Here is a 24,706-nt window from a genome sequence, read left to right on the forward strand (position 1 = left end):
TAAGAAGACCTCATGGCCCACATATGCAGCAGCAGTCAAGCCAAATGGTGGCAAAATACACTGTTATCACTGTTTATCATAAACAGCGTTTGTGTGAAACTGTAATCTATCACCTCAGGCAAGCAAACAAGTGGTCTGGGACATACTGATCATAACATCTAATAAGGCTATGCAACAAATTCCCAAATAAATTGCTAAACTCATTTCATTTTGATCATAAATAGGCAGTCTTTGGGTGGCTGAAGAAGGACTCTAACAGTGGAAGGAGGGCAGCACTGACACCCACTATATAACCTGAACTATAAAACCTCACTCAGAGCATTTCACTGCTTCTGCTGCTGTCAGCCAACACTTTGACTGACAGGTGCTCAGACAGATCATTAGCACCCTTTCCTGACATAGCTGCGTGACAAGACCCATCATACGACACCCACTGTAATTGTGAGGATATTCGTTATTTAACATACAATTATCTTAATATAGGGAGACAAATTATTCCCATCCAAATTACCATTTACATGGTTTCCATGTAAACCATCAACATGGCAACTGTGAACAAAGAAGCCACTGCCAGGGGTTGTCAGATATAAAAAGCAACTTTATATTAAAGCTTTTAAACAGCTCGGAGAGCGCGGCAGACTGATTCATGATTTTAATTCATTTGAATAGGATAAATATATAAAGTCTGACCCGCTAGAAGTGATGAACGGCTCCTCGTTTGAATTTTTTCTTTCAGCCAGACCGAACTTGAAAGGCAGCAGAAAGTTTTTGGTGGCTTTGTCCATTCATCCCAAGAGGAACCAGAGGCTGCCGTCCTGCCAGACAAAGCCAGGAACAGCTGGCTGATCGATACCCGACAAAGGCTCAGAGGTTAGAGCAGTCAAAAGATTGTTAACTAGCCATTTTATTTGCCAGACATTTATATCATTGTTTATGGTTCAGCGCACCCCTTCAGTATGGGCCATGATGCACACCTGTGCTTGGAACTGTCTCAGGGTCTCTTCAGCCACTTTTCATGACCTAGTGGGCACAGGAAAAACTAGATAGATAGATAGATAGATAGATAGATAGATAGATAGATAGATAGATAGATAGATAGATAGATAGATAGATAGATAGATAGATAGATAGATAGATAGATAGATAGATAGATAGATAGATAGATAGATAGATAGATAGATGTTCTGTATAAATGTAGATAAATGTGTTTGTGAAGCTGAGAGCATGCACCGATGGCAATGCATTGTCTGGGATTGGACTGTTAGTGCGCATTCCTGCAAATGCATGTGTATATTTGTGTGAATAACAGTGTTGGTGCAGCATGCACTCCAGCCGGTAACACATGGCTTTGCTGCCACCACTCTGGCTCGTGTTGTGAGTGCCCCTGCAGGCTGGCAGAGAGGGGAGACCCTCTCTGTGGCTCACCCAGGCGGAGAGGGGCTTCCTGCACATCTTTTGTCACACCATTTGGGCTCTTGTGTCTGTGGCTGCCCTGCTCCTCCGGACCCACTTGGCAGCCACTGTGCAGACGGACATCTGCTCTTTCCAACCTCCCGGTGAATAGAGAAAACAACCAACAGACCCTGCTGTCTTACTCTATGCTCTATGCTCTCTGCACCTTTGCTAAGCAATCCATTGACACAGTGCGCTCTATCTATCTTTTAAAATATATACATATATTGTATATATTTTTATTTTTGTTTTCCTGATTAATTAATCTATTTTTAATAATAATAATAATAATAACCACAGTAATAAGACTATACGCTGTCTTAGCCACACTGCTCTCCTAATTGCTGGTGAACCACAAGTGATTATGCTTTTCTCAAAAAAAAAATCCTTAATACCACTGCGGTCAGATTATTGAGCTGCTTTGTAAACCTTCACATTAAAGTACACTTCTGCATCTATGGCCTGACTCCCCTTTCCCGGTTCTCTAAGCAGAGCGATTCTGGAGCACGCAATATTGAACACACTTTGTTCATGCTCAGCGGCCCAGAATAACTCGGTCATTATGGTGGCGAAAGGGACAGGTTTTGAGTTTGATTTCATGATGGTAATATAGCCCATGTGTGTCGAAGAAGAAAGCCTTCAATGGGGACATCTGTTCAATGCGGCTTACTGTTACAGCCGTGCGATAGGAACAACCTGTGCGCACCATATGAACCGGGACCGACCCTCTCACTCTTACTGAACGCAACAGGCAACAAAAGATTTTTTCCCTTCTTTTTTTGGAGAAGAAGTGACCTAAGAATACATTAGATCGTTTGGGTTTAATATCTCTCCAGCCTCTGTGGCCTCAGGAACTAGATGCTTTAGTCGGGGAGTTATCACACTGACCTCTGACATCTGTCTTGCTGGTATGATCACTGGGTAATTTGTCACCAGAGGCCAACACGTCCCCTGTCCATAATTTGCAGTGCAAATGCGCAAAAATTGCCCAGTAGGGGAGACCGGGGATAGTTGTAACATTTTTGACATTTCTGTCTGTAAATTGAAGCTCTTTTAAGGTAGTGGATTCAAAATGTAATGCAAAGTATTTTCATGTCTCTGCTATTAAATAGTGCAGCTATTTTCTCTGCAGCACAATTACCCATTGCATGGTATGGTCTCAAACACGAAGAGTGAAATGTTACAATTAACCCCATAGTCTGGGTTAGTTGTAACATATCCTGGGGTAAAATGTAACACAATGAAATAAGGGTACTAACAAAACATTAACATGTAATCTTTGTTTATTCAACACATGAATGCACTTAGAGCCATTTGTGTAGCTGTGTGTGTGTGTGTGACAGAATGCAGAAATCTAGCTTTTGAACATATTCCAACCCCCCAAAAAAGACAAATTATGGAAATTTCTGCAACTGAATATTTCGTTCATTTTGGTTGGTCTTCCTTGAGTTTGGCCTCATTGGCTCAGTGGGCATTATAACCTACAACTCTTGCACCAATTTTGAACATAACAATGAAGCTGAAAAAATGTAGTTGTTCACCAGCATCGCAATTCCATTACTTTTTATCATGGCTTACCTTGGTGTGGTTTGCAAAGTGCTTCAGAAAGATGAGGGAATCTGTTTCTTGCACCCATCCTGATTTATTTCCACTACCAGTACTTCCTACTGGTCCATCGCTGACACAGAGGTCTGCATAATGTATGTGTGGGAACACAAACAGTGGAGGAATTGTGTTGCCAATGGCATTAACCGCATATACAAAAGTGACCAGTGGACCTCTCTCTGCTGATGTCGTTGCCCCAACTTGTTTAATATAAGTTAATTATTAATATTGTTACAACTAACCCAGACTGTTGCTGTTACAACTGACCCAGACTCCTATAGCCATGAACTAGCTAACATTACAGCCAACGGCTAAAACATTAGCACTAAAGACCTACACAGAATATATCCCCATAGACATACAAATAACATAATTTAAGTTTGATGAGTTTAACTGCAAAGCAGATAATGCTATTAGAAATTGAAATAAAGTAGAAAAACTTACTTTTTGGCATACAAATTACTTTTTTTCGTGTTAAATTGTCTGTGTTTGACAAAATGTGCTGATTTTTCACATGTGATAGCAGAACTGACTTGGGCATGTACAGGATGAGTCACATCATTTGAAACTTAGCCCTGATTGGAGAAATTGGAAGTGTTACAACTGACCCACGTTACAACTATCCCCGGTCTCCCCTATAATACATGAGCATTATTTTGAGAATAAGAAGGAGGAAACCGATCATCTCACTCACGAGGTTCAACTGTTTTACAAATATAAACGTGAATTACACGTACATATAATATGCGTTCGGGTACATGAGAGGTAAACGCGTAGGGGCAGTGGTTGTTGTTTTTTCCTCTCAAAGTTATTCTTAATTGAATTGCCAGTGAAACATTTATTTGGCAAGGTCCACAATCTCACCGGCAGCGGTGGATGTTGTGTTTTCTCTGCTGAGAGCGAAACGTGGAGGGTCAATCAATGCACTGCAGAGCGGAGAAGCACGGTATGTAGGTTTTATTTCTCCTCGTCACATTTTATTCGCCTCGACCACGATCACACAATATTCGGATGATTTTTTTTCTCTAAAGCTGGTGTGATTGGTTAGGTTGAGGGAGATAAAAAAAAAAAATAATAGTAATAATAATGAATGACCAAACCCCCCTGATACGGCTAATGTGTTACCTCCAACGTCCAATTAGTTAAGATGTCTGCATTTGATATTTTTTAATCGCTACTTTCATATAAATTAACGATTATAATAAATATTTTTACGTGTTATTTATCGCCACACATGTCGCCAGGAATATTAATTAACGATTTTCGCCTTCAATGTGAGAAAAAGCATTAACACAACTTAAACCTGGGATAGATGTTACGCGTAATAAGTTACAGAAATATGGCCGAATTACCTCTAAATGTTGGCAAAGCTTGGCAACTAAATAACACTCTGTGGGATTATTAAGTAAGACGCAACATATGTACATTTTGCTGATGGGTTATACGAGGTGAAGCAACATTATGAATAATTGTAACAATTTTAAATCCTTCTTTAAAAAAAGAAGAAGAAAAAACACCTAAAAGTAAATCCAAAAAAAAGAAAAGGCTGTTGTCCAATCCTAGAAACACAAGAATTAATCAGGGAGTCCATCTATCACACTGTGTAATAAAGGAAGCGACATGGGTTAGGCAGATGATTTGATGAATAATCCCTGGTCGTTTTAATTAACTTTTCCCTGTCCTGTAATGACCAAGCTGGTCAACAGACCCGGTCAATAAGCATGTTAATATCAAACAAATAAAACTGAGGATGATTAAAAACCTCCTGCGTTATTAAATTTGAAATTCAAATGAAATTTATGCTTCCCGTGCACACTGCATGCTAATAGCTCCAACAGAGAGTCCAGGGTTCAACACACATTTTCCCTACAGGTTCTTATTATGTAACATGAGCTTCCTGTATAGATTTTTACAAAATGTCAGCGGGTAAAGTAATGAACCTATTCAGTGCAACCTGCGTTATTTTACGCACGGAGCGCCATCGCTTACTTTAATAAATACTTTAAATTAACTACAATACAGAAATTCTCAGTATCTCCTAAAATAAATCTACAATTCTGTTTTAGTTGTTAACAGAAAGGCAGCAGACTTTCTGAAGTCAGGATCCCCACAGGTCTTTATTTTAAACTAACACAGCCATGATAAAATGAACCATCCCTCCCGTGAACGATGTGCAGTTTTAATCAAAACTGTCAAGATAATTGAACACAATTACAGTAAATGCGAAAGTTGGAGACGATCTAATAGAGGTCCGAGGCCAGAACAATGCACCCTTTATATCTTCTGTAATAGTTTGTGTATATTAACTCTTAAGAAGTTAAAACATGTTGAATCCCGCGGGGGCTAAATTGCACTAGAGTGCACGGTAATTGTCTGATATGAGAAAGATAGAGAAAACTGTGGAGAGGTCCTTGTAAAACAAGCACTTAAAGCTGCAGTGAAATCTGTAAAACACAGACCGAGGACAGAATGAAGTCGGTCAACTTTTACGCACAAGTACATTTGCGGGAAAAGAAAAAGCAGAAAACTTTTTTTTAAGCTTGCGCTTCAGAACGCGAAAGGCTTCTGAAAAATGGAAAAGAAAGAGGAGTTTGAACGCACTTGGTCTACTACATCGCGGTGTTTGTTGCCTCTTGGTGGAGGCGGCGGAGGCGATGGCGAATAATTTGCCAAGCTTTTTATTTACTACGCAGCATCCCACATCGCCAGACACGGGTCATCATTCCTCCTTCTTTAAATTTATGGAATGTGATGTTCTGTAAAAATTTCAGTAAGTGGCCCCCTAATACCTCCTTCCCAATTCACTCTCATTTAACTTTACCTTCCTTCCGCTGTCTTTTATTATGGAGGGGGCGGTGGGGTGGATGAGGGAGGGGAGGTGGGAGGGTGGCGGTGGGGGAGTGGAGAGCTGTCTGAGGCGCTCTATTGATGACCTCATGGTAGTATGTGGCAGTGCGACGGGACGAAGCCGCTGATTGGTCGCCCGTGTCACAGCGGCACTTCAAAGCCGGAGAGGAGCCTACAATTGTGGAAGAATGGGCGGAACACATCATTGTATTGCACACCTCTAAAAAAACAGTGCTCTGATTCATAAATATAAAAAGATCCTCTGAGGAGGGCTGTGTTTTTGTGTGATGGCAACTTCACTTCTAGGGGTGAGTCTAAAGGACTTTCTTACTGGTTTAATTAGTTCTTGTCATTGTCCTGCGGAGGGGGATTAAACTTACATCGGTCGCAAAGTAGCAGAAAAGCCAGTGCGTTGGTTATATTTCCAGCAAGCGGTTTGTATGATAAAGACGAGGCTCTGTAAACTGCATATAGGCTGAGTTTGGCTGTCATCGGCGCTCAAAACACGCATGTTTTCCCTGCTGTCCCGTTTGGCATGCATTTGTAAGCGCCGTCTGACGCATTTCACTTGTCTACTTTCTGTTCATCCAGGTAGGAAATCAAGATAATCTTCTCTGTTGATTACCAAAACTTAAACAAAAATACAGCTTATTAGTCGTCTGCTGAAAAACAGGGAAACTGTTTCTACTTGAACGCTATTTCCCGATCCGAAAAGAATGCATTAAAATGCCTGTAATTAATCTGTGGAACTTGTAAGTCGCTTACATATTTTCTTGTCCTTTCAGGAGGAGCCGAGGTTAGGATCGACTCCTTTAGCCATGTTAGCTGCAACATGTAACAAAATAGGGAGTCCGAGCCCTTCACCGTCGACAATTTCGGATAACTCCTCGTCATTTGGAAAAGGTTTCCACCCGTGGAAAAGAGCCGCTGCGAGTAGCTGCAGTCTCGGATCCGGCCTGCCCGGTTTCGGGGTATCGCGTAATGGATCTGGCATCTCGGACTCTTTTGGCACCAACAGCTCCACCGGATCCAGTGCCTTTTCCCTCACGTCCGGTACCTCGTCTAGTTCACACTTTGGAAACGATTATTCGGTTTTCCAAGCGTCCGTGTCGAGCAGCTCTCAAGAGTCCAGCCACCAGCCGGTCTTCATCTCAAAAGTGCACACCTCAGTGGACAGTTTGCAGGGCATCTATCCGAGGATGAGCGTTGCGCATCCTTACGAGTCCTGGTTCAAATCGTCTCATCCCGGGATCCCCACGGGAGACGTTGGTACCACCGGAGCCTCTGCATGGTGGGATGTGGGAGCGGGATGGATTGACGTTCAGAACCCTAACGGAGCAGCAATACAGACGTCCTTACATTCCGGTGGACTCCAGACCTCCTTGCACTCTCCCCTGGGCGGATATAACTCTGATTACTCGAGTTTAAGTCACTCTGCTTTCAGTACAAGTCCATCTCCACACCTGTTGACAACCGGCCAACACCTGATGGACGGTTTCAAGCCGGTGTTATCCTCTTATCCCGACACAAGCCCCTCTCCTTTAACCGGGGCAGGAGGGACTATGCTCTCCGGGGGTCCACCTGCGTCTTTAGCGGGGTCTCCGAGGTCATCTGCCCGGCGGTACTCGGGAAGAGCCACCTGCGACTGTCCAAACTGCCAGGAGGCGGAGAGACTGGGACCGGCGGGCGCCAGCCTCCGGAGGAAAGGTCTCCACAGCTGTCACATTCCAGGCTGTGGGAAGGTTTACGGGAAAACCTCGCACCTAAAGGCGCATTTGAGGTGGCACACAGGCGAGAGGCCGTTTGTGTGCAACTGGCTCTTTTGCGGAAAAAGGTTCACTCGCTCCGACGAGCTCCAGCGACATTTACGCACACACACAGGGGAGAAGCGATTCGCTTGTCCGGTGTGCAACAAGAGATTTATGCGTAGCGATCACCTGAGTAAACACGTAAAAACTCACAGCGCCGGGGGATCTGCCGGCTCTGGCTCCGGGGGCAGCGGAGGGAAGAGGGGGAGTGATACCGACAGCGAGCACAGTGCACCGGGAAGCCCTCCATGCCATTCCCCAGACCTGTTGCACCCACCTGAGTCTGCCCAGGGAGTAGGCATGAACGGGCTCTAAAAAAAAACTCCCCCAGTGAAGTGAAAACTGTAAAACAGCAAAGTGTCGTGATGGAATTGTCCGAGAGGACATGAAAGTGGACATACTTTGGTGCATCATCATTGTCATTTAATGAGAAAATCGGCCTCTATGTTTCTTTGACTCTTTCCAAGTGCTTAAGACGTCCAATTGAATAATTTCATAGCCGTGCCATCAGAAACTTCTCATCTGCGGTGTGAAAGTGTAGTCAAGTCCTTGTGTGACACACTGTGGGAGGGCACGATCAAAACTTTTTATGTTTCTTACTGTTTTTCTTTTGCAGCCCGATCCTGAATACGCCTGATGTTTTATTTGTCCGGTATAAGACGCGAAAGACAGAAAACACTGCTGTCAAAATTGTAGGGCCTGAAAAAGTTGAGCAACTGCTATCATGCATATTGTTGAAAACCAAACACTGGCACTTTATTATCGAGCAGGGGAATCTGTTGCTGTCAATGTGGATGGACTGCTCGATAGGAACAAATACCTGTAGAGTATGGCGGTGAGACACGGGAGTGATGATCCCATTAAATAAAGTGATAAAGGAAGAGCAGGTTTATATATCTATATATATATATATATATATATATATATATATATATATATATATCACTGCTATTCTCTTCGCAGCCTACACTATGCGCCAACTTTATCACTAGGCCTGTTGAGGTTACTTAGACTTCGCTGCAAAATGTGTTGTATATAATTACAAATGTAGGTTAGAATAATTACAGCCCAGTGTAAAGGTGAGCAATGTATTTGTCCAGGAGACGATTTTGTATAGGTATTTCTAGCTGTATATGGACTCTAGTAAATATTTGAAAATATACGGAAATGTACTTGGATTTTCTTTGATATGATATAAAATGTATTGTGGGGAGTTATATTTAACCACGACTTTTTCTTGTATTTAGGGATCTATCATTAGGCGCACTTCGAATTTATTTGTAAAGTTTTGAAATCATTTACTGTTTACCCACTCGTTTAATTTAAGTAAGCATGGTGTAAAGTGATTTTAATTTTACAATGATATTTTTTTCTTTCTCTCTCTCTCTCTCTCTCCTTCTCTCTCTTACTCCGAGAATGGCTTTTTATGTGAGCCACTCAATAAAGTCAGTATGAAATCAGAAGCACCTGATCGACTCAGTTTGTCGGATTGCTGAGTCATTAAAAAAAATGTAAACGCCTAAAAGAAACTCATAAATTACACTTTGCCTTCATGTTACATTACAAGTCCGTGTGTTTGCTATTAATGTGAAAAACTGTTGAGTTTCGTGATCTCCGTAACGGCCTCCAGCAACACCAGGCCCTTGCTCGCAGCTTAATTTAAATTTCAATAATAAAATGTAACAATTATTTAGAAACGGGGAGAAAATTCAGTGTTATTTAAAAAAAAATCTATTTAGCTTGAAATAAGTCATTATCGTTTAAAAAAATCTGTTAAGCAGAAAAATTCAGCCTCTTAACTTTTCTGAGGACGCGGCTTTACCATTAAACCACGGTTTATGATGAGTTAATTTGCGTATAGTAAATACTCGCAGCAACACACTGTAATTAGCATTTTTATTTTGTATTTATCACTAGGCTACTATTCTTCTTTGTTTCATTCTTTATTTCCATCCAAATCTCCAGTATATTTTCATCCTCAGGTTTTTCCTTCTCACTGGTCATTCTTAAAACACTCGTTTTTCTTCCGTTTTTGTAAATGTTACTAATAAATGCACAGCAGGTTGAGTGCCTACGTTATTTATTTTTGTGTGTAAACATTTAGATCGTCTAATGAGGACAGCGCGCGTTCTTCTGCGGAAAGTTTTGTTTCCCTTCAGGCTGGACTTAATTTGACCTCATTTCAAGTCAGAAAATTACTTAAAATCAAGATTCGAAGCAAAAGCACAAGAAATCTGTGGACTTTTCCATTCAGATGTGCTCATTTACTTTACTTGCCTAACACAGAGACTTTTATTTCATTTAGTTGAACATCGTATTTCATGTCATTACAGCTGAAAATAGAGACCGTCTGTCTTTCTTTTTCTTTTTTCTCTTTCTGGTTTCTGGGTTTAAGGCGTCAAATTTTAAGAGCCGATTGTAACATACAGAGTGCGCACTGACGTAACATTTCCCATCTTCTAAACTGTTTTACAAAAAATAAAAAGTGATGCGTAGGGAAACTAATATAATAAAAACTGAATTATTCTGAGTTTTTTTTTTCCTTCGGATCTCTGAGAAACAGCTTAATCTCTAAACTTCAGAAAGGAGGCTTTGAATTTAAAGCTCTGTAGCGCCATCCAGCGCTATTCTGCTCAACCGACAGTATTTAAAGACCAGCCCTGGATCATCCTGATCAGATTTAAAGCTCGGATTTCTTTTCACTTCGTAGAAAGCATATTGCGATGCCTTAAGCAATTCTGATATATAATCATATCTGATATTAAAGCATGGTTACATTTATAATTGTTGATGCCAGACCTGATTAAAAGTTTAGCCTCTGATTTCAGCTAATCGTCTAATAATGGATTATGCGCTTTTGTAAGTTTACCCACCTCGTCCTCGTGAAGTGTTACTGAATCTTCAGACAAAGTTTTGACTCGGACAGTTGTAAGACTCCTAAACATACTTTGTACTTGTAAACAAGGTTAAAGTGATCATTAAAAAAAGAAAGTCCTTACACTCACAGCTGCTCCGTTTAGCAGTACACGAGGAAAGCTCATCAGAGTGACTGGATATTTTCTGGGTACATCAAGCTCACAGTCTCCAGGTGTTTTGCTGACATGATCTGAAAAAGACTCACAATAGCAAACAGACTCAGTTTCATCTGCTTTTCAATATTATTTTTAAATACTTCCACACTCATTTGCACATTTTCATACAAATAAAGTTGCTCTACTGTGGTCCAAGGATGAAAGAAAAGTGAAACAGAGGAGTGCACAAATGATATATCCTGCTTTTACTGAGTTCATGAATCCCCAAAGTGCTTTGGCATGTGGGATTTGAATATAGAGATATTACAGCACTTACACAGCTTTAACCAAAGATTTTGTAGCTGATTTATATGTAGCTGGTCTGCTTAATAAATGTTTAGGCAGTCAAATTTCCCTTTAAGCATAAAATGTAGAACATTTTTTGTTTGTTTTTTAAATTCTGGCTCATTTAGGGTGAAAAGACTTCATGATTCAAATAAAGTAAACCTAAAACTGAGTTTAAAAAAAAATAATATCATAATAATAACTAATTTTTAATTAGTTCAGCATTGTATTTGTGGCTTACCATATTACTGCAAGTTAAGTTTATAAAGTGATGCATCTTCATTTTTTTTTATTAAAATCGTTTTAAACATTTCAGTCAGAACACAACAGGCTTGTAGTTTTAAAAGCCGCCTCCAAAATAATCTAACCAGCCAAAAAGTGATCAGTTAATATGAGAGACTCATCTCAGCCAAACGTTTCAGTGCACCACTCCGTGTTGTCATACCATTAGCACCTTACTAGACTGTTGTTGCATCGCGTGGTCCTCAGAGGAACGTCCCACTGCTGGCCTCATTTGAATTAAGCTGGCCACAGGAAGTGCACGCATGCCAGGATGAAGAGGATGGGCCTGCCAACTGTGGATGAAGGCCACAATAACAGCTATGGTCAGAGCACACAGTGTGTTGGCAGCCAAGTTTATCGTTGATCCGGTTACCTAGAAAACAGGAAAGAAATAATATTATGCCAATGATGCTAAAAATTAGCATCGATTTATGATTTTAGGGTTGTTTAATGAATCTAAAGCCAAATCTTTTGGAGGATAGATAGATAGATAGATAGATAGATAGATAGATAGATAGATAGATAGATAGATAGATAGATAGATAGATAGATAGATAGATAGATAGATAGATAGATAGATAGATAGATAGATAGATAGATAGATAGATAGAGAAATGAGTGAATGAGAAATAATATTTTATCTGTAAGGTAAATTTCTGTTTTCCAGAAACAGACAAAAGTATGTACAACTTTAGAGAAATAGGAATGATCACCTATAGTACAGACAAGGTTCTTGATTTGACGTTTTTCATTTCTACTTAATGAACATTTGAGCCATAAGTGAGATCTGAGCCACAACCCTCCATTTTTTCTTGTAATCAAATGGCGAAACTTCCATAAAAAACTTAACCAAAGCTTCGTCTTTACTGTCATTGGACAGCAATTACTGGCTTTTAAAAAGAAAATGCCAGATTGGAACTCATGTACCTTTTCAAATCTGTTACTCCCTGTATTTCAATACTTCATGCTTGAAAATAATTTAATTAGCTTTATTTTTCTCTTACAACCACTATTTACCTAAACCTTGAAAATCACAGATTTGTGTTTCATATAATCTCATCAGAGCAGTTTTGGATCATTAAAAACATCAACATAAAAACAACTTTACCCAACTTCATTGTTTGAAACAACACACGCTGGCTCACCAGTTGTACGGTAGAGAAATGGCTCCATCAAGTGGCACGATATTGTAAACATTAGACATCCACTTTAATTCGGATTTCTAAACTCAAGTATCTTAAATTAACCGTGTCACACAATCAAGCTAAATATATATTCCAAATGAAAAGACTCTTGAGAAACTACAGATTGTAAAATGCCCAGTGAAGACCTTTGCAGGCAGTGTAGGCTACAGACTTTTTCGCCCATATATTTTGGACAATTATTAATTTTTTTGCCAAAAAGCCCCAGATGCGATTGAACGGCGGTCTTTGCGTTTTAATTCAAGGGGTTTTAAGTATTGCTGTTTAGGAACCGCAGCTATTTCTGTACACAGTCCTCAATTTTAACAGGCTTAAAAATAATTGGACTATTGACTGACAAGCATGCAGCTCAAACCTGTTTCCTGATTTCATCACAGATTAAGCAGATAAAAGATCTGGAGTTGATTCCTGTTGAACCTGTATTTTGTATCTTTTCACTGGAGCTCTTAATAGAGTGTGCAAAGAGATGTTGGTGATAGTGAAAAAGACAATAATTAGATTGAAAAAACAAAGTAAACCAACCCGATTGGCAGCCGAAACTTTAGGAGGGGCCAAATCAACAATCATACAACAAAGGAATGCACTGGCCAGCTCAACAACATCAAAAGGCCTGAAAGACCAAAGAAGACAACAAAATTGCACAACTTCCCAACATCCAAGTTAAGAACAAGAAGGTAGGAGTGCCACTGTCAAGGTCTCTACATTTACATTAATACCTTTATTAATGTAAATACCAAGAGTTAACAACATGATGCAAGCCACTGGTTACACTGAAGAACAAGAAAGCCTCAAAGTGAAAACAAACAAACAAAAAACATAAATATATTGTACAACATCCATCCATCTGTTTTCTTCCACTTGTCTAATTCAGGGTTGCCCATTCCAGCTACCATAGGACAAGAGGTGTGGTACACTCTGGACAGGTTACCAAGTTAATCTGTGCAAAGTTTTTTTGTTTTGTGCAGACAGACAACTATTCACACCGATGGGCAGTTTTGAGTCACCATATATGAAGGAGAATGCACTACATTTCAGTAAAATAGAAACATGAATATATAGCATGAATATGCTATATATAACAGGTTTGCAAATGCTTGCTACTTAGACCTATACACTCTGTATCAGCAGATGATTATTACCCACAGCGAAATCCAAGCTACAGCAACCAAAGGCCGTTTCTTTTTTTACTTCCAGTGTCATAATCTACTCAAGAGTGCTTATTGCATTCCTGGAGAATTGCTTGAGGATGAAAGGGCTTACATCAGAGACCACAGGCCAGTCGAACAGTTCTGAAGGAACATTTCAGCTTTAGCAGGATATTCAGTAACAACAACAATAACAGCCGGAAGATTCCTCAAGTTGTAACTTACATACACGTCTACTACCGAGCTCTGCCCTTATCTTTTTTTTATATGAGCGCTAAATCATCAGTGTAAGTTACACTGTAACTTATCCTTAAGTTTGTGCTAACGATTAAGCTCCTTTTATGTTGTTACTCGAAATGCAGCGATAAAATGCCACAGTGAAGACCATGAAAAAACAGCAAACACATTCAGTAAACTGAGAAGCAAGAGAAATGGTAGGTTTTTCTGTTGTTTTTGGCTTAACTATACACTGCGTGACTTTCACGCGTTGCAACCATGTACAAAAAAAATATATATATAATATATATATAAATACATAAAACCAGTTATGCTTCTTCAGGCTGTGTAAATTAACCTTATTTCATGTCGGTGCACCAGCCTGTCTAATATGTTTTTGCAACCCCTATAGCGCTTATCAGTCAAGTCACACTTACATCGAAACCACGAGTATCGCTCAGTTTCATGCGTGCGTAAACACTGTGTTGCATTGTGGATATTGTAGGCACTGTCTACCTAAGGCCACTCCTCCTCCGGGATTCCGGTAATAATTTAAACTTCCAGTCCCAAAATGCTTAGTGGCCAAAGGCAAATAGACTAAGAAGAAGCTGTGACGTGAGGAGGTCGGGGTTCTCGTTTTCACGCCCTAAAAAGCAGCGCTGATGATACTGGATTGACCTCTTTTCTAGCCAAAGAGCTGAAGGAAATCTACAAACATCTCGTGCTGACGGTTAGATCAAACTTTGATTTCTTTGTCTCGTATCTAATAGTTTTTCGTCTTGGTGTTAATATTAGGAGCACTCAGATGAACAGCCGAGGCGTTAGACTTTATGACTTTGTCGCTACTCAGTGAAGTCTACACCTGTTCAGGTGCGAAAATGGCAGTGACGCGTGTCTTGATGTTGTAGATGTGTTTAGAGAAGCTGGAGCTGAGGGACTTTGTGTTAAAGTGTTTCTGATCGGATTGTGAATGAATCAAAGATTTGCTTGATAGTGTTTTCATCTGATCAGAGGGGAAAAAATAATGTTCGCGTGAATTTAATTGGAGCTGTTTGCTCAGCCTCGAATAATAATGGAAAGGAAATGCAATGCAGATCAAGTAAAGCAGTGTTTCTTCGGAAAATACACGGTCTGTAGTACAATAGGACTGGACTTTGATCATAGGAAGAAGCTCTTTGTGAAGTGACTAGTGTGTCATAGGCTTGACAAGACCAACCTGTTTTTGTGCACTGGTGTAAGAAACCACATTATTAATGACTGACTCACTGTGACAACTATTGAATGGGTAGTGTCATTTTACGCAAACAAGTAACAAACTGAAGAGTTCAGACAGTTTGGAGCAGCTTTCTGTAACAGACTGAAGCTCCGCCGAAACCCTGGGGCCCATTCTGCCTGACGAAACACCTGTGAGACAGAACAAAGCTGTAGCTTTACTTTTATTGTGAAGGTTGTTGCCACCTGTCACAACACTTTCAAATTCATCTATATTTACAGATATTTGTAGGGCTGCCACTTGCTTTTATATTAAATCCAAACTGGAAGTAAAATAATGGTATCCCATTAATAAAGTCTTAATAGTGGGGTAATATTGTGGAAATAAAGAGACAGTAGCTACATAATACAATTTAATTAGCGTTTAATTACCAAGTTAGAGTTTGAGATCAAGCATGGTTTTCAGCAGAATTATATTAGACAGAAATGTGTATAATGGGATAATAACTAGATGTAATAATATGGAAACAAGTGCCAAGAACTTTTTAATTCCAAATATTTACACAGAAATTATAATTTTCTTGCACAGAGGTTATATTTTTTTAACAGTACCATACTCTTTTTAACTGTCTTTGCCTTACAGCAAACATTTGCTTTTGTTATTAAGCTGTTATTTACATTTCAGTCTAATATCATCCAGCTAAAAGCATCCTCTAATACCAAGGTATTTCTTAGTTATTATCTTCATAATTAAATTGTATAGCTTGATTATTATGTCCTTAGTTCCAGATTATTTCTTGTTTTGTTTGAAAAAAAAAAGCAAATATTCAAATGTTTATAAATATTTCGCTTTAGTAGTGACTTAATTGTCATCTGATTGCTGTTCATTTTCTGATGAGCAGCTGATTTGCACTGGGATTCCTATTATATTGTTTGAGGAGTAATGTAATTACGCCCCAAAATAATGAATCCATGTTTATGTTTACAGATGAAAATATGGCAGCTGGAAGAACCAGGTCCTTCCGTCGTGTTGGGAGTCTCATGCGGAGTAAATCCGAGGGCACCCTGATTGATCTGACTGACAGCGCCCCACCCAGCAATAACTTGAATGGTAAAAAGCTCAGTTTCAAGCTTAAGTGACCTGTGCTTTGAATTTGAACATGTGGTAATAATGTTAACCCCCATCTCAATTTTCACAGGTGGGCTCGTGTCAGGACAGACACAAAACTCTGACTGGACATTTTTGCAGTCAAACGTTTCACTTTCATCTCCGACTAAAAATCCTTTTTGGAACAAGATATCTGCGTCAAACCCTTTCTTAGAAGATATTGTACACATCGGCACAGACAAGCATAGTTTTGATTCATCAGATTTACATGAAGACCATAAAGGGCATCAGTACACAAGTAACGACGATGCCATCAGCACTTCTTCCGATGAAGGCAACGTGAGCAACTTTCTGGAGAGCAGACAGAACATCAGCAACAAGTCTGGGAGATGGAGGAGTACTTCACACATCATGGATGATATAGAAAGAAAGGTGCTGAGACAGGAGAACACCTTCGCACCTCCAGTGCCGGTGCTGAGTCCAGATTTTGAGTGGCTAAAGAATGACAGAGAGGCCTATAAAATGGCTTGGCTGAGCCATAGGCAGCTAACACGCTCATGCCTGGACCTGAATGTGATTAGCCAGAGCCCTGGATGGGCTCAGACCCAGGCCACTAACTTTCAAGTTATCTGCAAGATTGGCCACGCTGGTGGCTCAGTACAGTTACCGGAGTCAGGAATTACCATCCATATACCAGAAGGACATGTTCCTCCTGGAGAAGTCCAGGAAGTTACACTCAAAGCAGTGCTAAATCCTCCCCCTGGACTCAACAACAACTACATGACAACCATGAGTCCCCTCGTTGAGGTGGTTCTCAGCAACATCAACACAAAGGAAACTTTGTCCCTGGAGATGAAACTGTCAGGAGAGGTGAAGAGTGATGATTCAAGTCAGGTGATGACCACTTTATACGGGCTGGTGTCCAACAAAAGAACAGGCCCTTACAACAGATTGAATGACTGTTACGTTCACAAGAATACGATGCAGTTGAAGCTCCAGGATCTGAAGACACACTTTTTTGTGATTGCAGTTGCAGAGGCCTCTGCACTGCAGTCCCCTGCTACATCAGTCTGGGATTACCTTGACCGCAAAATCACTGTCGCAGTTTATGGTCCCAGATACATCCACCCATCATTTAAGATCGTGATAGTTGTCTGTTGCCATGAGGACGTTCCACCAAAGCTCCCGTTTTCTGATATCTGCAGAGGCAACAAATACCTGCCTCCTGTTGTGCTGCAACTTTGGGGAAAACATCGCTTTAAACCAGACAAGCTCAGCAACCTTCATGTTGAAGTCGGCATTACTGACTCGATGTTTAAAATCAAAGCTGAAGACAAACTGAAAGAAGTGAGAGAAAGTCAGCTGAAAATAGGGACAGTTTTGCATCTGCCCATTGCATTATCTAGTTCTGGTAATGCAGACATGACCCCTTTTAAACTAGATTTACAAGTGAAGGAATCAAACAGTTCAGCTATTGCAGATTTTCAGGTGCCTTCCCCTCCTGCTGCACCCATCAGATCAGAAAAGCGAGCGACCAGACAGATAGAAAGGCCGGTCAAAATGATAAAACCTATTCCCATCACTGAGGAATGTCATTCAAATTTACCAGAATTCACAGACAGGCCTGTGAACTTGCAGTGCTACGGTGTGGCCCTAAAGTCTGTCTTTCGTCAGCCACGTGTAGAATATCTCCTGGAGTACTTCAAGGGTGACACAGTGGCTCTCCTTTCCAGAAATCCAGTTAAGTCTGTGGGAAACTCAAAAGTCAAAGAGTGGTATATCGGATTCCTCCGAGGGAAGACTGGTTTGATTCACTGCAAAAACATCAAACTCATAACTAGGGACCAGGTGATGGACTTCTATGACATTGAAGTGACCACAGAAGTCCTTCTGGAGAACATGACGAAGCCCTTTAAGAAACTTACTTACATGTACTCTGCCATCCAGACACTGGTCACCGAGCACATTACCAGCTGGAGATGTTTTGCAGATGCTTTAGGGTATACCAAGCTGCCTCAGGACGCACTCATACGGAGGCATGCTGAAACTGAGCCCGATAAAGTGGCGTGCATTCTGGAGAAGCTGAAGGAAGACTGCCACACTGTGAGGGGCAGGAAGTTTCTGCATGAACTCATCGTTGTAAGTACAGGAAGTAAATAGTGGCCTTGTTTTTGGTCCATTTTCATTATGCTTGCAACATGCTAGGTTCATCCCGATGTCACGTTCCCCAGTGTCAGGTTAGCAGCTATAGTGGCTGCCTAATACTCATGCTGCCTTATCTTAGATCAATGCTGAGTGTTTGTGTTTTTCCTCTGGTCTATAATACAGTTTATCAATATATGTTTTTTTTGTCTTTGTATGTTGACTAATCTTTGAGTTACTAGCTATAAAGACTTTTCTTCTCTTTAACGTCATGAACTAGCAGGCAAAAAAATACACCAGAAATTTGCATTTAAGTCCTATTTCCAGAAAAATGTGACCTAATTACAAAAAAAATCCACAAACCTCATTTGATGTTGGAACTATTTTCTGTCTAAAAACTACAGACTTCACACTGTGAAAAAGTAAGCATGGATCTACCCGACCTGGAACTACATCCCCCTCCGCTCACCTGAGCAACATTAGGTCGCTGCAGGCTTCCTTTACCTGACAGCTTTGGGATGAACTATTCCTTTAAAATCCCCTCTGCTTTGCCTCACACTGTACTCTCTAATTGCTTTCATTATAGCTAATTTGTATTTTTAATATGGTTGTCAAGGGCCTGCTGAGGATGGATTCAGTGAGTCTTGTTGCCCAGGTCATACAGAACACTGTCATTCTGTCCACCGCCGTGGAACTGGGAATTCGATGGCGGGAGCTCGCTGAGAAAATGGGAAAGTTCTCAAGCACACAAATAGCTACGCATGAAGCACCACATCGAGGGAAGAACGGTGAAGTCGGTCCCCAGGTCAGTTAAATGTTTTGTTTTAGGAAAGTTATTCGAAGTTTCACATCTGACAATTAAAAAAAGAATAACGATGTGTTCTGTTTCAGTCAATGTGGAAGCCTGCCTATGACTTTCTGTACTCCTGGAGTCTTCGCTATGGAGATAGCTACAAGGACCTAATCCAGGATCTGCACCTGGCCCTGGACAAAATGAAAAACCCTGCCACGAGACATTGGAGGCACCTGACCGGTGTGCTCGTCACAGTGAACTGCCTCGATGTCTTTCGAGCCTCTGCTTACCCAAAAGCCTAAACCTCCTCTTCCAGCAATCAAAACATCTTTTGTTACAAGGTGGTGAGGTTCGAATGGTCATGTTACATATCTTTTCTGGTTGTCTTGTGGCTTTGCTTACTTTGTCTCGATGTTCATTTTCTGCACAGAGCATTAGAACTCACACAGCTACATTATATATTAGAACAGCTAACACACTGTTGAGAAAAATATGAGAAAATTAAAGTGTGATGTCTGTTATAGTGAAATGCCACATGTCGTTAAAGTTAATTTTCCTTCTGTCAAATCTCCATGAGGTTAGCCAACTACCATCAGGTGTCCTGGGTATTAACAATGCTCCTGATGTGTAATTATTTGTCAGATAAAAGATAAAAGCTGCTCATGAGTCAGTTAAAACAACTAAATAAAAGCAGAATGAGTCCAGAGGCACTCTGTTGGTTAAAATTATTTACAAAAAATAATATTACAGTTACACAAATCCATCCTCTATCGTTGATATGCGAAAAGGGTTTTTTGTTTTTTCCTCCAACTATGTCATCTTTCTATAACTTTTCTATAAATGTTTCCAAAATTCTAACCAGCAGAGTGCCTCAGGACTCCTTCTGCTTTATTTGTTTGTCTTTTTATTCCATTGCCTTTCAGTCGAAAGGTAATTTTACACAAATTTGTATTATTAAAAATACATTCCCAATACATGTGCTGTTTCTACACCTTTCAAGACGCTTCCACCAACAGTTTTTGCATAGTTATTGTAACCAATAATTGGTGAGTTCTCTGAAACAGGATCCACAGCAAGGCTCCTCTAAGTGTTTGTATCAGTGGAGTTTAAAAAAAGTTTAAGGCTTTTCTATAATATAATGTAAAGTAGCTGCATGAAACCGATAAATGTGAACACTGTTGCAAAAAAAAGAAAAGAAAGAAATCTAGGGTTGCATTTCTGAGTCCGTGAATGAAGTGTTAGGTCTGCGTGCTGAAAATAAAAACGCACGACCAAAGTCAAAGTACCTTGATGGCAGTAAATAAACTGTTAAGGAGCTACTATAATGTAACTTAAACTGTTGTTTTCTTAAATATTAGTGCTATTTTTCTAATGTAATGTAATATTTTAGACATGCACAAAAACAGTACTTTTATAATGTATACATTGTAATTGCAGTGTGTTCATAATTCATAATGTAATGTTGGGTTTTTTTGTCAAATGGAGAGTGGTGCCATGTACAGTACACACTGCCTTCAGTCTTTGATACCACGTTGTATGTAAAAAGAAAAAAGAAAAAAAGAAAGAAGAATAAGATGTGAATAAATATAAAAATATATAAATCTATTGTGATCATCTTTTGTTTTAATATACAGGTACAGAACTCCGATGATTGCATCATAACAGTAAGGTCTTTGTGCATCCCAGTGATGAAAATAGACAGACAGATAAAGATAGATATTTTAACAATATTTGAATACTTCAAAGCTTATATGTGTCTCCTGTTTTTCCAGTTTTAATGAAGTCAAACGACACATCTTGTGTGTCAGTGTTTTCCATTGATCTTCTCTTGCTGTTTGCTTTTACCTGTTTGTTTAAGCTAGTTTCAGTCGAAAGCATTATGTGCCAGTTCTCAGTTAAACAGAGAGCAGAGAACGCTGAATTGACTTTCCTTTTGCTCACTGATTACAGTGTGGGAAAAGTAAATCAAGACAGGAAAGTGGTATCAGGCAGCAGAGTGAAGTGCTGAGGTGATTGTATAAGATGCAACAATGCTTTTTCTAAGGACTGATAAACCTGCATAATATTAATTTAGCAGGACAAATGTTACAGGTAACATTAGGAACAAAAGACACAAATATCTATTGCAGACAATCACAAGGCAGCAACTTAATGCATTTCAACATGTAGACATGGTCAAGATGACCTGCTGAAGTTCAAACTGAGCACCAGAATGGGGAAGAAAGATGATTTAAGAGACTTTTAATGTAGCATGGTAGTTAGCATCTATGAAAGCACAACATAGAAGCAGATGGGCTACCGTAGAAGACGCCGTCAGCTAAAAACAAGAAACTATGGCTACACAAGGGGTCACTAAAACTGAACAATAGAAGACTGGAAAAATGTTGCCTGGTCTCATGAGTCTGAGTTTTTGATGAGGTCAAATAACAAAGCACCATCCTTTTATGACCACAATGTTCTCATCTTTTGATGGCTGCTTCCAGATGGATAACCATATCTTGCCACATCTCAAAGCAAAGATCATCTCAAACTGGCTTCTTCAACACAACCATGAGCTCACTGTTTTCAACTAGACTCCACAATCACCATCACGGATGTGCAGCTGACAGATCTGCAGGAACTGTGTAATGCTATCATGTCAATATGGACCCAAATCTCTGAGGAATGTTTCCAGCAGCTTATTGAATCTGTGGCACAAAGAATTACGGCACCTCTGATGGTGAAAAGTGAAACCACACAGCCTACTTTTGTATGCATCAGATTATTTTTCATAGTAACACCACACAAGCCTTATCCCCCATTTTCAGTAGTGCTACCACTTCATAGAAAAGAAGCTTTTTCTTTAAGATTAATCAAACTTTGTTGTTTCTTCTAAAAAAAGAAAAAAACATTCATTCAGGTCAAATCACCAAGACAGTGGGACAGTGAGGAAATCAAAACTCACAGCATATTTGAAAAACAGTCAAATTCTTCATAGAAAAACACTCAAATTATCCCCAGAGACAAGAATGGCCCCAGATAGAACTATACTTAAGGTTTAGTAACACATTTTAAATTTGACATGCTTATTTTGAGAAGACCAGAATATTTGATCCCCACGGCTATTTTTAAAGCGCTGCTCTGTGCACACTTCATCCTTCATTAGGAAATGGGACAAAAGGTTCCCTGTTTTAGTCATAATAACCACTGGTAGGTCCAGAGAAATGATTTCTCTGTGAGATTATCTCCACGATCCTTGGGTTCAAGCATTCGATCCTTTTAAAAAAGCAATAATGTGAGCTATAATGAAACATTTGTAATTAAATATCCATAAACATACTAGTTATTGACTAATGTGATGTGTTCAGGACACAGAATGACTCATCCAATTAATATAGGAAGTAGATGCATTCAGAGTGTACCAATTACAAATGAGCCCTACAGAACTTAAACAGGGCTAAAAATATGCAAAACTGTGAAATAATATAGTGGTTTAGTCTTTATTATATACACACATATATATATATTGGATAACAAATGCTTTTTATAGACATTTTTTAGTCATTTAATAGTGAAGGATGTGCTTCAGATTTGGTGTCTCAACAGGAAATGTTGTAAAGTCTGTGCTGATTCTATCACAGTGAAGTGATTCAACAATTAAAGTGTTCCAGTTTGAAAATGGACAGTGTGTTTTCGAGTCCCTGTTTTTAAGGTGCGCTGAGGCGTTAAACTTTGAAGCTAACACGATGTGACCACTTTTGTTTTGGGAGTCTTTTATAGCAGCAGTGTGACAGTGCAGATAACAGTTTATAGCATTCAAATCGATGCACGTCAGAGTCTTTTTCTTATGTTTGCAAACTAGCTCATACTTCTCCTATGAATTAACTGCAGGCCGACAATAAAACTACAGTTTATGATCCATAAAATGAGACTTTGTTCCAGTAATTTGCCCCGATCATTCACACCGTCTTCTGCTTTGTTTCACTCAAAACTCAGAGCCCACAGGAGCTACTAAGTGCTTCTCATTAGATATCAGCACATCAAGAAGTCTTTGTCACTGACACCCCGGCCAAAACTCTGTGCAAAGTCCTGCTCATAAGTCAGAACATTTTCAACTGTATCAAGGAAGACGGTGTTAAGCTCCTTGGAGTTGTAGTTGAGAACAAAATGAGACACTGAAAATGTTCCCACACTTGTACCAACTGCACCCCTTAAAACTTTAAGCTCTCATCATCAATCTAAGCACAGGGGAGGCTTGTTCTGCTACGTTCAGGTTATGTTTGTACAGCACACATTCATATATTTCCTCTCATTTCACTAGAGCCAAAGCCCACTGCAGATTTTAACCCTGTTCATCATTGCAGTGATGAGCATGAGATCCCACAAGCAACGCTCATCTCAGCTGCTCAGTCTGCTCCGCTGATCTGCGTGGGATTAAGGAGACGTTGGCATAATATTATTTCTGACCAGGGAGATAAAAAATTCTTCATTGCTTGTTGCTTTTTCTCTTTTCCCAACTATCTGCCAAGGAAACCTTTGGCCTATTAATTTGTTTTTCCATGTACATTTGGATGATGAATTAACTGAGTCATTATTACAGTTGAGTATCCTCTACCTGCCCTCAGATCTTATGGTGTGTGACCATTTATGCTGCCTTCACATTCATGAAGGAGAAAATGCACTACCTTATATTTCATTCCTTCACAGTTAAAAGCCGATAAAGCCGAGCAGAACAAGATCAAAAGAGCATTTCTGCGCTTGTCAACACTAAATCTTCCTTTTACTGACAGATACAGATGATTTATCTAGCTCCTTAAACGTTGGAGTCCTCTGGGATATGTGCTGTATTGGACAAAAAAATCACATTTTAAATGCATTTTAGCTTTTCCCTTTGCTAGCATTCATAGTTTTCTACTGTTGTGAATATTATGTAATGCTGACTGACAAGGAAAACTTTATTTATCTATTCGTTCAAACCTCCATCGTTACAGAACCGACACTTCCAGTCCAGTCCAGTGGGTGGCACTGTTGCATTGACCAAGTTGCTCATTCTACGTAGCTCTGACATGTCGTTACCTAACAGCACTCTTGTAATAAATAAATAAAAATAATATCCTAAATTATGTGTTAATTATGTCTTATTTCCGTTTAGGGAATAATAATAACTCATCAACATTATGAAACTCTCTCAGGAAGACAAATAAAGCATGCGCAGTAATGCACCTTTATACTCCAATGCCTGCATCTTGTTCTGACCTGCAAGCAGTTTGGATTGTTCCTATTTTTAACTCAACAAAAAAAAATCTCAACAAGTATCCCTGCTGTTATAAGTGGGCATGCTCAGAGTCCACAGAGTGTGACTCTCTGAAGCCAGCAGCCATGGGAGCTATCCACAAATCACTGTTATGAACAGAAGCATTCCTCTGTCCTCCAGGGTATATAAGGCTTCATTTGGTTTGCGTCCATGATATATGTTGAGGGCAAGAAGTCATTTAGCTTTCAATTTATTAGCCTGGTGATTTATGCACGCTGCAAAGGTAGCAGTGGTGTCTCCCACTC

At 39.8% G+C, this 24,706-nt stretch overlaps 2 protein-coding genes across 5 annotated transcripts; both read left to right on the forward strand.

Annotated features, from left to right (window-relative positions):
- The first annotated feature begins 735 nt into the window (after positions 1–735).
- Positions 736–10,170, forward strand: sp8b (sp8 transcription factor b). Of its 3 annotated transcripts, none has more exons than XM_004541517.5 (2): positions 736–870; positions 6,690–10,170. In XM_004541517.5, exon 2 carries the CDS (start codon positions 6,723–6,725, stop codon positions 8,025–8,027), a length of 1,305 nt encoding a protein of 434 aa, XP_004541574.1. In that variant the 5' UTR covers positions 736–870; positions 6,690–6,722; the 3' UTR covers positions 8,028–10,170. The 3 variants fall into 3 exon arrangements, with proteins under 3 accessions (XP_004541574.1, XP_004541572.1, XP_004541573.1); XM_004541515.5 differs by lacking the exon at positions 736–870 and adding an exon at positions 6,066–6,212; XM_004541516.5 differs by lacking the exon at positions 736–870 and adding an exon at positions 6,219–6,495.
- A 4,340-nt stretch (positions 10,171–14,510) lies between these two features.
- macc1 (MET transcriptional regulator MACC1) lies at positions 14,511–20,743 on the forward strand. 2 transcript variants are annotated; one of them, XM_004541514.3, is made up of 5 exons: positions 14,511–14,643; positions 16,114–16,236; positions 16,325–18,372; positions 18,992–19,180; positions 19,267–20,743. In XM_004541514.3, exons 2-5 carry the CDS (start codon positions 16,122–16,124, stop codon positions 19,468–19,470), a joined length of 2,556 nt encoding a protein of 851 aa, XP_004541571.1. In that variant the 5' UTR covers positions 14,511–14,643; positions 16,114–16,121; the 3' UTR covers positions 19,471–20,743. The 2 variants fall into 2 exon arrangements, with proteins under 2 accessions (XP_004541571.1, XP_076746057.1); XM_076889942.1 differs by lacking the exon at positions 14,511–14,643 and adding an exon at positions 15,832–15,849.
- The last annotated feature ends 3,963 nt before the right edge of the window (positions 20,744–24,706 follow it).

This window comes from Maylandia zebra, linkage group LG11, assembly GCF_041146795.1.
Source record: "Maylandia zebra isolate NMK-2024a linkage group LG11, Mzebra_GT3a, whole genome shotgun sequence".
NCBI lineage: Eukaryota > Metazoa > Chordata > Actinopteri > Cichliformes > Cichlidae > Maylandia > Maylandia zebra.